Source organism: Chenopodium album, chromosome 25 (assembly GCF_948465745.1).
Source record: "Chenopodium album chromosome 25, dcCheAlbu1.1, whole genome shotgun sequence".
In the NCBI taxonomy this organism is placed as follows: Eukaryota; Viridiplantae; Streptophyta; class Magnoliopsida; order Caryophyllales; family Amaranthaceae; genus Chenopodium; species Chenopodium album.
In genome coordinates, this window is record NC_137858.1 from 4,667,716 (window position 1) to 4,684,001 (window position 16,286).

General features: G+C 36.9%; 2 protein-coding genes across 3 annotated transcripts; both read left to right on the plus strand.

Annotated features, from left to right (window-relative positions):
- The first annotated feature begins 251 nt into the window (after positions 1–251).
- LOC145615180 (uncharacterized) lies at positions 252–8,053 on the plus strand. Of its 2 annotated transcripts, none has more exons than XM_081670250.1 (9): positions 252–516; positions 614–720; positions 2,363–2,573; positions 2,661–3,195; positions 3,282–3,533; positions 3,652–3,843; positions 3,957–4,031; positions 4,166–6,682; positions 7,238–8,053. In XM_081670250.1, the coding sequence occupies exons 1-9, from the start codon at positions 353–355 to the stop codon at positions 7,592–7,594; spliced, it is 4,410 nt and encodes a 1,469-aa protein (XP_081526376.1). In that variant the 5' UTR covers positions 252–352; the 3' UTR covers positions 7,595–8,053. The 2 variants fall into 2 exon arrangements, with proteins under 2 accessions (XP_081526376.1, XP_081526377.1); XM_081670251.1 differs by having other exon boundaries at positions 2,366–2,573.
- Positions 8,054–8,621: 568 nt separating this feature from the next.
- On the plus strand, positions 8,622–10,877 carry LOC145615164 (subtilisin-like protease SBT5.6). Its single transcript, XM_081670233.1, has 3 exons — positions 8,622–8,918; positions 9,581–9,678; positions 10,558–10,877. Exons 1-3 carry the CDS (start codon positions 8,707–8,709, stop codon positions 10,632–10,634), a joined length of 387 nt encoding a protein of 128 aa, XP_081526359.1. The 5' UTR covers positions 8,622–8,706; the 3' UTR covers positions 10,635–10,877.
- The last annotated feature ends 5,409 nt before the right edge of the window (positions 10,878–16,286 follow it).

Consider the following 16,286-nt stretch of genomic DNA (forward strand, 5'->3'; position numbering starts at 1 on the left):
AGCATTTGACAACCTCGTAAAATGCAATGAAGTTATCTTTAAAGAACGAAGGCAGTACTCGTAGAATAATAAATATAGTGTTGAGGTTGAAATGTGTTAGCATTGGGCTAACTTCCTAAAGCATAATTGGGCTAAATAAAAAATAATCCTGATTATAATCCATCAATCAATATTCTAACTCAGTACATATCCTCAAAGCCCAAATATCTTCTCTTGCAAGTTTCTTCAACCCAAAATCCCAAAATCAGCAATTACGTTCAAGTATTCAACACTCAGAAAATTCCAGAAAACCCAGAAACACCAATTTTTAAATGTTGGATGAAGCAATCATAATCATTTGAAGCTGAAATCAATGGAGAAATTAAGCAATTCAAGCTCAAGAGAGATGCAATGCGTCGGAAAATTGGAAATTGCGAGCCCTAAAAAACCAGTTGGATTTCTTTGTGGTTCAATTCCTGTTCCTACTGATAATTCCTTCCACTCTTTCAGCTCTGACCTTGTTCCTTCTTCTTCAACGTAACCATTTTCTCTCTCCTCTTTCAGTTAATTTTTCTGGGTTTTGATTATTTTATTGAATTGTTTTGTTGATTTTTGTTGTTGAATTTGAATTTAGGGTGAGTGCACCGAGGTATCGAATGCTTCCGACGGAAACTGATCTTAATAATCCGCCATTGACGACTACCAGTGCTCCTAATACGCGAACTTCTCCTCCTACTGATGGTTAGTTTATTATTACTTCTCTTATTTTAGTATTAATTGTTATGATTTTTATGTTTGAAAATATAATGGATGTTATTAGTGATTTAAGCTGTAGATTTCTCAAAATTCTCATTTCTATTGTTGTTTGGAGGTAATAGTTATACTGAATACTATTTTGGACTGTTCGGGAAATGATATAATGTTCTGAAAAATCGTAATGATGGAGTATTCTTGAACAAAAGAAGTGAACTATATATATTGATGAATTGAATTCTGTTAAGTAATTATGTTTGTTCCGATTGGGTTGGTTATCCACGGGGTAGATGATTAGATGTTGATATTTCCCGATTGTGAATGTGGAACAAATACTATACAATTTTCTGTAAAAATTGGTGATAAGTCTAAAAAAACAAATAAAAGATTGTCTTCATAAAACTAGTGGGTACTACTGAAATTTATGGGAGAAGAAATTATGTTTCGTTAATTGGTTGAGATTATTATCACCCGTTTTTCCTAGGTGATCTTCATCCTATATGAAATATACTCCAGTGAAGTATTTATTGGAGACTTAGATTCCAAAGTATTAATGTCGGTTTAATATGTGAGAAGATTACCATTGGGTTAGATGAAAGTATGTCTAGGGCATTTCTAGGATATTAATAGGTTAGTAAGTACATGGGAAATACTAAATAGAGTGTGTAATATATGAGATTTGTTGATCACTGACTGGTTAATGTTTTTAATTCATGTTGGGTTTGAGTGAGAAGGCGGGTGACAGTTGGTTCATATATTAGGTACTCACTGCAGCATCTGTTTTCTTTCTCCTTCATGTCCATCACATATGAAATTGAGAGAAACTGCTGAAAAAACTAAGAAGCTGCTTGATAAGTAAGCTCTCTCACGTTCTGATAAATCATGTTGCTAAATTTGGAGTGTGGTTTGGTGATATAAGGAGAATAAAGATCTCCATTGTTTGAGGTTGGAGATGAGATATACTATTGCAGAAGATGGTGGGTTAAGTAAGCTGTATCAATGTTACGGAGAGCAACCATGTTTCCTCAAACTCATACTGGATAGAAGATTTTTATTTAGATGCTGAATGCTGATGATTCGTTTCTAAGTGAATTTTGTGTCCTATCCTGATGTTCTATACCTCACATTGAGCATTTTTCTGTAGCCTTGCTGCATGTTTCTATCATGATTTAGAAGCAAACCTTAAAAAATCGCTACTACCTTCATTCCTTAATATTCTTGGTATTTTAGTAATTTTCTTGCTTTCCTATGCAACTATGTATTATTGAAAATTTTCATGCTCTCTCACGTTGAGATAAACCATTAATTTCTCTAATTCTGTATCAGTGAAAATTATAATAAGTTGATATGCCGAAAGTACACGTTGAAACGAATCTATAAAGACTCCACATGAATATAATTTTCCATACATATAAATTACAAACAGTGGTCAAAGTGTAAATTGTGAATCGTGTTGAAAATCAAAGTGTAAAGAACATTAAGGAATGAAGGTAGTATATATTAGTGTGATTCTTGTGGTCATATGTCAATATTGCTGTTCTAAGTTAATATGATGCTTCTTAGGAAAATGTTTTCATCATGGTTAGAGTTTTCGTGTAATGATTAACTAGTTTAATGACTAATACTTCAGCAGGTGTATCCTGGGATGATGGAGCTGTTACATCTAACTTAGCTAGGAAGGGTGAGGCCCTTGCTGTATCTGGTTTGGTGGAGTATGGTGATGAGATAGATGTCATTGCTCCTGCAGACATCCTGAAGCAGATTTTTAAGATTCCATACACTAAAGCTCGGCTATCAATCGCAGTTCACCGCGTTGGGCAAACTCTTATACTGAATGCAGGGTCAGTTTGTATTTCTCTGCTTTGTGTACTCTTGGTGGTTTTTTTGTAGTATGTTTCTGTGATTTCAATAAATTTTATCTTTATCAGGCCTGATGTGGAAGAGGGAGAAAGATTTGTAAGGAGAAATCAGCCAAAATGCTCAGATGAATCACTCTTTCTCAATTTCGCAAAGCATTCAGTTCGAATGGAGGCTTGTGATTGTCCACCCACTCATTCCACCGCCGCAGAAGGACAATCTAAATCTTCTGTTCTCCCAGACCCATCTGATCCTATGAGTACCTCCTTCAGATCTTCTGAATTTCTGGCTCCTAACATTTCTGATGATGAAGGCACTGATGGACATTCTGATTATTCTAAAGCCAAACAAGATGGATTGTATTGGGAAAGTAAGAAGAACAGAAACAAGGCACGTGATCCTGTAAAAAAGGCTTCTCGCATTGGTGAGAAACCCAGAGGCCCAGTGCAGGAATCCGAAAAGTATAGATGTAGTAATGATGAGTTTTTGAGAGTCCTGTTTTGGCAGTTCCACAACTTCCGTGTTCTGCTTGGCAGTGATTTGCTCCTATTTAGTAATGATAAGTATGTATCTGTGAGCTTGCATCTATGGGATGTTTCTAGACAGGTGTGTATCATACTGTTTGTTTTCTCTCTCCACATTATGCTCATGTCATACTTCTTACTATCTATGTGTTTTCACTCAATTGTCAGGTCACGCCATTAACATGGCTTGAAGCTTGGTTGGATAATGTCATGGCAAGTGTTCCAGAGTTAGCCATCTGTTATCATAGAAATGGTGTGGTTAAAGGTTACGAGCTTTTGAAAACGGATGACATATTTCTTCTGAAGGGCATGTCTGAAGATGGCACACCAGCATTTCATCCATATGTTGTTCAGCAAAATGGACTCTCAGTTTTGAGGTTTCTCCAGGCGAATTGCAAACAAGATCCTGGTGCTTACTGGGTACCATGTCACCTTTCTTTAGACTTGCTTCACTCCCTGTTTGGTTTGCTTCATTGAATTACTTATTGATTATGTATTTCATTATCTAATTCATGCTTTCTAACTTTTTTTCTCTCAGCTATATAAAAATGCTGGAGAAGATGTGATTCAACTTTTTGATCTCTCTGTCATTCCCCAAAACCATCCACCTGATACTGATGATGGTTGCTCGAGCTCTTTGCCATCGTTGATCCAGAGAGGAAGATCTGACTCTTTATTGTCGCTTGGAACTCTCCTTTACCGTACCGCTCATAGGCTTTCGCTTTCCATGGTAACTCTAGTACACTACATCACTCTTCTGTTTTTATTGTTTCTATTTCATACTTCCACTTTTCTTTGCTCATATGGCTTTGGGTGGATTTCTGTGTTGATTTCTCGTTTAAGGCTCCTGAAAGTAGGTTCAGGTGTGCTCGGTTTGTCCGAAAATGTTTGGAGCTGTTGGACGAACCTGATCATCTGGTAAAATCCATATCCTTTTGCTGCTATTTTGTGAAAAAAAAAGAAAAAGAAAAAAAAAAGTTGACTGTAGCTTTTCATTGTTCGTAATTCAAAAAATTATATTTCCTTAGCTAGTTTTGATTTGTTCTTGATAGGTTGTCCGTGCATTTGCACATGAACAATTTGCAAGGCTTATCTTGTATAATGATGAAGAGATCGACTTAGCTGCCGAAGTTTTCCCCCTCGCAGCAGAGGTGACTGTCACTGATCAAGAAGAAGAGTCCTTGGATATTGTTAGTATTATTTCAGAATCTAGTGTCCAGGAGTCATCAACTAGTGAGCTTAATAACTCTCAGGATACAAATTCCGAGGCTTCTGGAAGTGATATTCAGGATATAAATTTTTCGGTATCTAATGGTTTCAGTGCATCTGATCTTGTGGATGCCAAGAGCTCTGGGTTTCTGCAGGATCATAGAGTTAGTGAAGGCTACAACTTGCACACTGTGACCTCAGCTCCTGCAGATGTGATTCGGACTATTGCTGATCCAATTTCCTCAAAGCTTGCTGCTGTACATCATGTTTCTCAGGCTATCAAGTCACTGAGATGGACACGGCAACTGCAAGGCGCTGAATCAGAGTTTGTTGACGATGAAACTACGCAACCCCCACCTCTATCTGAAAATTTTGCTGTTTGTGCTTGTGGGGATACAGACTGCATTGAAGTTTGTGACATTCGGGAGTGGCTCCCAACATCAAAGCTGGACCACAAGCTGTGGAAATTAATTCTTTTGCTTGGAGAATCTTATTTGTCTTTGGGACAAGCCTACCGGGAGAATGGCCAATTGCTGCAAACATTAAAAGTAGTTGAAGTTGCATGTTCTGTTTATGGGTCAGTGCCTCAATATCTTCAAGATGCAAAATTTATTTCCTCTATGGGTAATGGTCCAGCCTGGAAGAGTAGATCCAGCAAGAGAGAGGTGCAAAGACCTATAATCAGAGATGAAAGGCGACCATGCATGAGCTCTTATGATGACAGTATTAATCCTGCGGATTTCTCTTCAACTTACCTCTTTTGGGCCAAGGCTTGGACGTTAGTTGGGGATATTTATGTTGATTTTCTCACTTTACAAGGCAAGGAGACCTCTCCATCTTCAGCTCAAACAAATTCTTCCCAGGAATTAAAAATGTCATCCGAAGTTGTAAAGGAACTCATTAGGCTTAAAAAGAAGCTGGGTCAGGATGTAGAGAATTGCAGTACATGTTCCCTTGTAAACTGCAGTTGTCAGAATGATAGGGCGAGCAGTGGCATAAGTGCCAGTAGCAGCAATGGAGACACTGCCCCATTTGTTCATAGCAAAAGACAGAATAAGAGATCACATTTGAGAAATACAGGTACCTCTCCCTCTGCTAACCCGGAAAATCACCATCCCCATTGTAAAGTAGATATGGGAAGAAATTCTGTAGGGACAGTGGACGAAAGGGATAGTGATTCAACTTTAGATGAGAATAACATGACTACAAATCTCAACCGGGATGATGACCATGTGGAAGAAACTTCAGGTTCTGTTACCATGGAACACACTGGGGATGCATCAGATAATGCTGACGCTGGCTCTTCTTTTGACAGTTCAATTGAAACAACATCTGAAGAATCGCCTAAAATCAGAAGTGGTGGTATATTTAAGTACCTGCAAGGTCCTGGAAGTACTGATACGGATAGCATTCTTTCATCAGCATTAATATGTTATGAGTCAGCTAGTAAGTCTTTGGTTGAGCTTTCTAATGTTTCACCTGAGTTGCAGTCTGTGCTTAAGAAGATAGGATGGGTGTGCAATGAACTTGGAAGACTCAGGCTTGAAAGAAAGAATCTGGCTAAAGCTGAAGTTGCTTTTGCTAAGGCGATAGATGCATTTAGAGAAGTTTCTGATTATACCAATATTATACTAATTAACTGTAATTTGGGTCATGGTAAACGAGCATTGGCTGAGGAAATGGTATCAAAGATGGAGTATTTTAAATCAAAATCTATTCTCCGTGATGCATACATGCAAGCCTTGGAAGCTGCTAAAGTGGAATATGGGAAGTCGCTTAGGTTTTATGGAGCTGCGAAGTCGGAACTAAGCAACAACAATGTCGAGGCAGATGATTTGTTAAATAACCTGAGAACTGAAGTATATACTCAGTTTGCTCATACTTATTTAAGGCTTGGCATGTTATTGGCTAGGGAAGATACAGTAGCCAATGTTCATATAAATGGAGCTCTGGAAGAAAAACTGATGGGGTCTCAAGGTCTTAGTGACAAAAGGACAAAGAAAGGACACAAGAAGAGTCAGATTTCAGCCAACGATGCCATTAGGGAAGCATTGTCCATTTATGAGTCTTTGGGTGATATACGAAAACAGGAAGCTGCATATGCTTATTTCCAGCTAGCTTGTTATCAGAGGGATACTTGCGTAAAGTTTTCAAATTTAAGCCACAGAAGCAGCAATCAATCAAAAAATGAAAATGGCATCCTCCAAAGGGTAAAGCAGTATCATTCTTTAGCTGAGAGGAACTGGCAGAAGGCTATTGAGTACTACAGTGCAAAGAAACATCCTACAATGTATCTAACCATTTTAATTGAGCGGGCAGCCCTTTTATCAAATCTTTTTAGTGTTTATAACTCACATGGGGTACGTTTCCTTCCAAATTCAAATCTTTTCCTTTACATATATAGTCAGAAGCTCACCCCACCAACTATAAAATAGCTGGAAAAGGAATTGTGTTAGTAACTGGTTGGTGGTATGGTTGTGTCTTAGTAATATCCCTGCCCAACAACTTATATAAAGTGTGGAGAAAATCTGGGTGGATTTAATTTGGTTAATGAGATAGATGTAGAAATATAAGAATATTATTTGTCAAAAAAAAAAAAAAAAAGAAATATAAGAATATTAGAGTTTTACTAGAGAAATGTAAACATAAAGGGAAGAGGATTGGATGGGCCTCTTGTGAATTATGTGGTGAGGAGTATTCCATTGAGTGATACACATGATGATGGTTTATTTTGGGCTTATGGCCTATGGAGATTGTATTAAGTTTTATAGAATGTTGCAGATCAGGGCTATATATCTTGTTCAACAATTTGTTACTACTTACTAGACACACGCAATGCTGTTATTGAATGCTTGTTGACTTGGCTATATTCTACAATGAAGTTTGACATTGCTAACTATCTGTTAATTGCGCAGATGCTAGAAACTGCTTTGACTTGCCTGCTTGAAGGACGCTATGTCTCAGAGCAAGTGTATCATCCAGATTCTTCCACAATTGACAAGACAGATGTCTGTGCTAAATTCTGGAGGCAATTGCAGATGCTATTGAAGAAGATGTTGGCCTCTTCTCTATCAGCAGGTCCAAACAAAACGGCTGTTGCTTCACAGGCACCAACTCCATCATCAAAGAGGTTTGGAGATGCTGAGAAATTGAAAGAGCTTTATAAGATGTCCTTGAAATCCCAAGATTTCCACCAATTGCAATCTATGAACAATTTATGGGCTGGTATCACTGTACAGGATGATCAAACTAACTCAACTGGCAGTGACTAGTGTCCCAGACTACAAGTACGGCGTGATTTTGGCATCTTATTTGTGTGCAGTGCTTCATAGTCTGGTAACTAGTGGTGGCTGCTCTTGTGTCCTAAAAACAGCTTCTAATACACACAGCTCAAATAGATGCAGCCATAATTATTATTACACCACCTTTGGTTCAGCTATTTGTATCTATATGAATATATTACTCTGGTGCAGTGGAAGGCTTGCACCTGTGTATATAGTTGTGCAAAGGTTTCAAAATATCACATGATGTAACAACGGAGTTAGTGAATCCTATACTGTATGTCTGTATGTATAACAGCTCCCCCAGTAAGTCAGAAATAGTGTAGTAACCTGAGTTGGTAGGAAATAGTTACACTCTAGTTTTCTTGTGCTAGATAGTTATATGGTTTGAACATTGGAGATATTGCTTCAACTGGTTACTTTGTGTAAATGAATTGATACGTTCAAGGATTTTCGTTAGCCGGTGCTGCAAATGAGTTGGCATAGAGTTTTCCACCCTTTTTTAAAAAAAACATTGGGGGTGTTGTATAAACTTCATGATCCTTTCATTTTTATAGCATCTCATGGTTACAAATAAAACCCTATTATAGCATCACATGCCGTAATATTTCTACTACAATTCAAATGTATTCTCCTTATTTTAAAATCTCTGGTCTCAATTAGTTCAAAGGAATCAAGCCTGACCCTTACACACTTGTTTCATCTAAACTAACCATCTAAACCATGTCGTATCTAAACTAACAGTTTCGTTTAATCGACGATGAGCCCTTTTTTCGACTCAATCCATTGAAACAAATGTCCAAACTACTCCAAAGTCTACTAGAGCGGTGGTGAGCACATTGTTTTTTTTTTTTTAGTGCAAATGAGGTACAAACCAAAGATAAAAGAAAAGGCAGGAAAAAAAATTCAATTAAGAAGACTATCAAACCAAGTTGTATGAGGAAAGATTATAAACTTTCTAATTAAGTTATCAATTTATTAAGTTTATTTTAAAACACAAATAATTTCATCAAAATAGAAATTCGATTCTCTGAAAAATGTGTGCTGACACGAAACAACAGGAAACGCACACACACAAGAACTCCTCCATATATAAATAATAGATGAAAATGCGCATTAATCTTTCCACCATAATTCTGCTCTTCCTAATTACATTCACAAATTCAATTCTCCAGAAAAATTCATCAATGGCTGAAACTGCTCCACCTTCATCATCTGCCCCTGCCAATGTTTACATCGTTTACACTGAACAGCCTTCTGATGGCGCTGATCACGAATCCTCCCATATTCGCACCCTTTCTTCTGTTGTTGGCAGGTTTTACTTCTTGATTTCATCATTGATTTTTGTATTCGCTCTTTTTCTAGGGTTCTATTGGTTTATTTGTTATTGGGATTTGCTTGTTATCATTGCAATACCAGATTTTTAGGGTTTGATTCTTTGAATTGATGATGATTCGTGGGTATTTGGTTTTTTTTTTTTTATGTTATTCTGTGGAAATTGCGAAATGGATTTGTAAATGATAAGTTTTGTTCTTGGTAATGAAGGAAATTGTTGAGAATTGATTAGGTTGTATCTGCTGGATTATTTCTTAAGAAATTGAAGTTTGTTAGTGCATGTTTTTGAGACAATTGATTGGGGAAAAGTTGGTTTTTTGAGCAATTTTTATGGATGTTGTCTGTTTGATGATCGATTGATCTGCCCACAATTAAGCTTCCTAGAAAAATGTAATCTTTTCATCTGATGCATAAAATTTGTTTTCAATATGTTTGGTTTGAGTTTTGAATGTATATACAAGCACTTAAGAAAATAATGTGAGTCATAATGATTTTCGAGCTGTGAAATTTTCTGGTCTTATTAAGATAGGCAGAAGAAAGTGGATTAAATGAGAAATTCAGCTGTAAATGTCTTCTTGCTTGTTGTTGATGTTGAACCTTTTTTTTCTTGTAATCTTAAATGCATATCCCTTATTACTGCAGTGAAGAAGCAGCCAAGGAATCCTTGATTTACGTTTACAAGAGCGCAGCTACTGGATTCTCGGCCAAGCTGACTCCTGAGCAAGTTTCACAGCTCGAAAGTATGGTTTTTTTTGCTCTATTTCTTGATCAATAATTCAATAGTGTGATTAGTGATGATAGAGTTTTGAAGATGGTACTTGTGCCATTTATCTGACATTTTCCAAGTATATTATAGATTTGGTATGATTTGTACTTCAGAATTAGGGTGATTACAGATATACTACTTGTGCTTGAGTTGATGGTTTTGACTTGTTATAACGTTTGTTATGAAGATTTATAGGGTTGGAAATGTAAAGTAGTCCTGTTATAGGCTGTTTAGTTTGAAGGGTACGGCAAATATATCCCTTAACTTTTGGAAAATTGATTTCACCCGTCTATTACCTTCCTCAACTTGATGGTAATACATCATGTTACCCTCCTCCCGCTTTGATTAGAATTTATTCCTTGTTAATACCAAATCCTTTTATCTCCATTCCATTTCCTCCATCCATACCAAACACAACCTAAGTATCTATGTGGAGCAGTGACTAGTTAGTAAGAGGGTAGTATGTGTCATAAGCCAAATAATATAATTACACATTGAGGTCTGCTTTGTTTTCACTGCTATTGTTGATCCTTTTCGAGCTAGCATATTATCTGTGCTGATGATATCTAGTGAGTCTTCTTGCCCCTCGTTTTCTAGTGCAAATTTGCACAACCATGGTTTGTGTTCAGTGTTTGCCATTCTTGTAATATCCTTGCTGAATGCCTCGAAAATGATCGGTTGTTCTTTTTCTTTAAATATTTAGGAATGTTTTTTTTGTGCATCTACTTAAAACCAGTCACTTTTTATTACCTGTCTTAAAAAGGTGAAATTTTCTGTGACTTTGAGGTTCAAACAGAATTAAATCAACTTTTTGTCAATAGTTTTTTGACTTTTATTTTTCTGTTAATAACAGAGCAACCCGGAGTACTTCAGGTTGTGGTCAGCAAAACTGTTCAGCTTCATCCGGTCGGTGGTGGTGGGGCGGTTTGATGCTGTCACCTCTATGTTACCTGCATGGGCTTAAATACAGTCTGCACTGGTGTTTGTATACTCATTAACACCAATGTACAGTGCTTGTTACCCATAAATAAAAGTTTTCTACTGATAGACATGTAGAAGTTATTCTAATAGTATGGAAGTAATGTTTAATGCATGTAGTTCTTGCAAGCATTGTACGTAGTATTATTAATCCAGCACAATGGATATTATTAATATGATTTGGGTTGTGTTGAATGGCCAATCCGACCACCCCAATCCCCAACCCCAATATTACTAAATGTTACTCCCTACATATTTTAAGATTTATCAATGTTATTGATCCAAACTCATTCTTGAGGGTTTAGAGACCTATTGTTAGTCATTTTGTGGTTCTAAACCAACTTTCATGACCTAGGGAGACACCCTCCACATTCAGTTTAGTTTTGAAAAATTATCCCGAAATTGATTCAAAATTGTGAATTATAGCCTTCAATTTTATTAAATTTGTTACTTTTTTGAACTCAAAAAAAGATTAGGTCGAGGTGCTTTCTATGAACCCCATGCTACCCTGAGAGGCCAATTTTGTGGATTGAATCATCCGCTTTCCCTCGTAACTATTATTTAAGCTAGTTACAACCACGCATCATGTCATTGATTCAAGGATACGGTGGCTGACTAATATAGCTTCAAGTATCTTCTATCTTCCTAGGATGCATCTATGATGCCAAAATCCAAAAATGGACTGATTTCTAAACATAAAATGATAATTTTTAAATCTTAGGCTACGTATATTCGAAAATATATTTTTTAATAAGTCATAATTGAACCAATAATATAAACATATAATTAATTTTGAAAAAAGGAGCTGTCAATTTGTATTCAAGTCGGGTTTGGGTCGGGTCAAATTAGATCTTGGGTTAAATCAGGATCAGGTTATGTTGGGTCAATCTAGCTTCAGATCAGGTCCAGGTTCAGGTTTGGTCAATTTTAGTTCAAGTTATAGCGTGTCGTTCACCTTTTCAGATTTAGGGCGGGTTCAATTTGAGTTAAAATCATATCGGGTTCAATTTTAGGTTCGGGTTGTGTTGACGAGTTTGGATGGGTTAACAAGATGGTACAATCGAGTTCAGGTTAGTGTTGAGTTGGGTTTTGGTTCAAGTTCACTTCTAATAAATATCGATGTGGCCAAGTTGAACTATATAATTACGCCTTCCATATTTTGATCAAGCATCATCAAGATTTTATTAAACCTATATACGAGTAATAGAGAACAAAAGGTATATAAGCTAGACAAAATATTTTATTAAATTGAATTGAGGGTTTACAAAATTATATAAGTATATAAGCTGAATAAAAGGTAAATAAAATTTTATTAAACCTTCCATGACTCGAGTTCAGGTTTTAATTGGGTCGGGTACTAGTTCAGGTTCAGATTGTTTTTGGGTCGGATTTAATCGGTTGATGGTTACTATCAGGTCAGGTGCAAGTTCGGATCAGGTCATCAAGTATTGGAGCAAATCGGTTTCGGTTAAGATCAGGCCAGGCTCGGGTAACCCTATTGTTCGAGTAAAGGCAGGGTTCAAATCATCGTCGGTTAAGATCGGGTTCTCGGGTCAGGTTAGTTTTTGACACCTCAAACTATAATCCACACTTTTTGATGAAATTTTGAGGTTTTGGGGCTCGATGGAAAAAAGTGTTGAGACCTTAGGGAATATATCTCAGGGTCATATAATGCCATTTGAAATCATATATGATAATTATATGTTCTCATAAACGTACGTGGTAGGCATTAGTTTACGAAATCACTGCAAGTTGTGAACGGGTAAAATGACCGTTTAAGGGCATATTAGGTGGTTCCACCGAACCAATTGGACTCCTGGAGAGTATTAGGGATCATGGTAAACACCTCGACAATTTTTATTTCCGGGCAAAAAAAGGTAAAAAAAATTACAAATTTGAAGGCTATCCACGCTTTTTGTGTAAATTTTGAGTTTTCAACCCTGAGGGATACATCTCGAGGTTATATAATGTCGTTTGAAACCATATATGATCATTATATGTTGTCATAAACGTCCGTTGTAGGCTTGAGTTTACGAAATCACTACAATGTGTGAACGGGTAAAATGACCGTACAAGGGCATATTGGATGGTTCCACCGACCGTATTGGACTCCCGGAGGATATAAGAAGCAATGGTAAACATCTCAGCAATTTTTATTTCCATGCGAAAAAAGGTAATAAATTACAAAATTCAAGGCTATAATCCATGCTTTTTGTCTAAATTTTGAGGTTTCAGGGGCCGGTGGCGAAAAGCTTTGAGACCCTAAGGGATACATCTCGGGGTCATATAATGCCTTTTAAAACCATATATGATCATTATATGTTGTCATAAACGTACGTGGTAGGCTTGACTTTACGAAATCACCTCAGGTTGTGAACGGGTACAATGACCGTTTAAGGGCATATTGGGTGGTTCCACCGACCCAATTGGACTCCTAGAGAGTATTAAGGACCATGGTAAACATCTTGACAATTATTATTTCAAGGCAAAAAAAGGTCAAAAATTACAAAATTAAAGGCAATAATCCATGCTTTTTGTGTAAATTTTGAGATTTCAGGGCCCGATGACGAAAATCCTTGAGACCCTAAAAGATACATCTCGAGGTCATATAATGCCGTTTGAAACAGTATATGATCATATATGTTGTCATAAACGTACGTGGTAGGCTTGAGTTTACGAAATCACTGCAAGTTGTGAACGGGTAAAATGACCGTATAAGAGCATATTTGTTGGTTTCACCGACCCAATTGGACTCCTGGAGGGTATTAGGGAGCATGGTAAACATCTCGTCATTTCGGGCAAAAAAAGGTCAAAAAATTACAAAATTGAAGGCTATAATCCACGCTTTTTGTGTAAATTTTGAGTTTTCAGGGCCTGATGGAGAAAAGCCTTGAAACCCTGAGGGATACATCTCGAGATTATCTAATGTCGTTTGAAACCATATATGATCATTATATGTTGTCATAAATGCCGTTGTAGGCTTGAGTTTACGAAATCACTATAATGTGTGAACGGGTAAAATGACCGTACAAGGGCATATTGGATAGTTCCATCGACCGTATTGGACTCCCGGGGGATATTAGAAGCAATGGTAAACATCTCAGCAAAAAATGGAATTTAGGGTTTTGCAAAATCAGGGAATTTGGGGCAATTGGAGTATAATACTTGATTGAGGGTTAATGTAGACCAATATTGTCAATTAATTTTGATTTTTTGAAAGGGAATTTATAAATTACTCCCCCAAAATGGAGATTCTTGCCTGAAAAACAAATTAAGGTAGTGGTACTCAAACATTTTGTGATTTTTTGGTAGTTTCTTCAAAAAAAAATATTTAAATGGTAGTTGTTTCCAAAATCAGTTATTTAAATGGTAGTTGTTAACAAAATTTCCTTTACGAAATCACTACAAGTTGTGAACGAGTAATATGACCGTTTCAGCGCATGTTGGGTGGTTCCACCGACCCAATTAGACTCTTGCAGGGTATTAGGGACCATGGTAAACATCTCATAAATTTTTATTTCCGGGCAAATAAAGGTCAAAAATTACAAAATTGAAGGCCATAATCCACGATTTTTTTGTAAATTTTAAGATTTCAGGGCCCGATGGCGAAAAGCCTTGAGACCCTAAGAGATACATCTCGAGGTCATATAATGTCGTTTGAAACCATATATGATCATTACATGTTGTAATAAACATTTGTAGGAGGCTTGAGTTTACGAAATCACTACAAGTTGTGAACGGGTAAAATGACCGTTTAAGGGCATATTAGGTGGTTTCACCGACCCAATTGGACTCCTGGAGGGTATTAGGGACCATGGTAAAAATCTCGTCAATATTTATTTTCGAACAAAAAAAAGGTCAAAAAATTACAAAATTGAAGGCTATAATCCACGCTTTTAGTGTAAATTTTGAGTTTTTAGGACTCGATGACGAAAAGCCTTGAGACCCTAAGAGATACTTCTCGAGGTCATATAATGCCGTTTGAAACCATATATGATCATTACATGTTGTCATAAACGAACGTGGTAGGATTGTGTTTACGAAATCACTACAAGTTGTGAACGAGTAAAATGACTGTTTAAGGGCATATTGGGTGGTTCCACTGACCCAATTGGACTCCTGGAGAGTATTAGGGACCATGGCAAACATCTCGGCAATTTTTATTTCCGGGAAAAAAACGATCAAAATTTACAAAATTGAAAGCTATAATCCACGCTTTTTGTGTAAATTTTGAGGTTTCAGAGCCTGATGGTGAAAAGCCTTGAGACCCTAAGGGATACATCTCGGGGTCATATAATGCCGTTTGAAACCATATATGATCATTATATATTGTCATAAGCGTACGTGGTAGGATTGAGTTTACGAAATCACTACAAGTTGAGAACGAGTAATATGACCGTTTCAGGGCATATTGGGTGGTTCCACCGACCTAATTAGACTCCTGGAGGGTATTGGGAACCATGGTAAACATCTCGGCAATTTTAATTTCGGGCAAAAAAAGTTCAAAAAATTACAAAATTGAAGACTATAATCCACTATTTTTGTGTAAATTTTGAGGTTTCAGGGCCCGATGGCGAAAAGCCTTGAGACCCTAAGAGATACATCTCGAGGTCATATAATGTCGTTTGAAATCATATATGATCATTATATGTTGTCATAAACGTCCGTTTTAGGCTTGAGTTTACAAAATCACTACAAATTGTGAACGGGTAAAATGACCGTTTAAGAACATATTGGGTGGTTTCACTGACCCAATTGGACTCCTGGAGGGTATTAGTGACCATGGTAAACATCTCGTCAATATTTATTTTCGGACAAAAAAAGGTCAAAAAATTACAAAATTGAAGGCTATAATCCACGCATTTTGTTTAAATTTTGAGTTTTCAGGGCTCGATGGCGAAAAGCCTTGAGACCCTAAGAGATACTTCTCGAGGTCATATAATGCCGTTTGAAACCATATATGATCATTACATGTTGTCATAAACGTACGTGGTAGCTTTGAGTTTACGAAATCACTACAAGTTGTGAACGGGTAAAATGACCGTTTAAGAGCATATTGGGTGGTTCCACCGACCCAATTGGACTCCTGGAAGGTATAAGGGACCATGGTAAACATATAGGCAATTGTTATTTCCTGGCAAAAAAAGGTCAAAAAATTACAAAATTGAAGGCTATAATCCACGCTTTTTTGTAAATTTTGAGGTTTCTGAGCCCGATGGCGAAAAGCCTTGAGACTTTGAGGGATACATCTCGAGGTCATATAATGCCGTTTGAAACCGTATATGATCATTATATGTTGTCATAAACGTACGTGGTAGTCTTGAGTTTACGAAATCACTGTAAGTTATGGATAGGTAAAATAACCGTTTCAAGCCGTATTAGGTGGTTCCACCTTTGCAATTGGACTCCTGGAGGGTATTAGGGACCATGGTAAAAATCTCGACAATTTTTATTTCCGGGCAAAAAAAGGTTAAAAAATTACAAAATTGAAGGCTGTAATCCACGCTTTTTGTGTAAATTTTGAGTTTTGAGGGCCCGATGGCGAAAAGCCTTCAGACCTTGAGGGATACGTCTCGAGGTCATATAATGCCGTTTGAAACCATA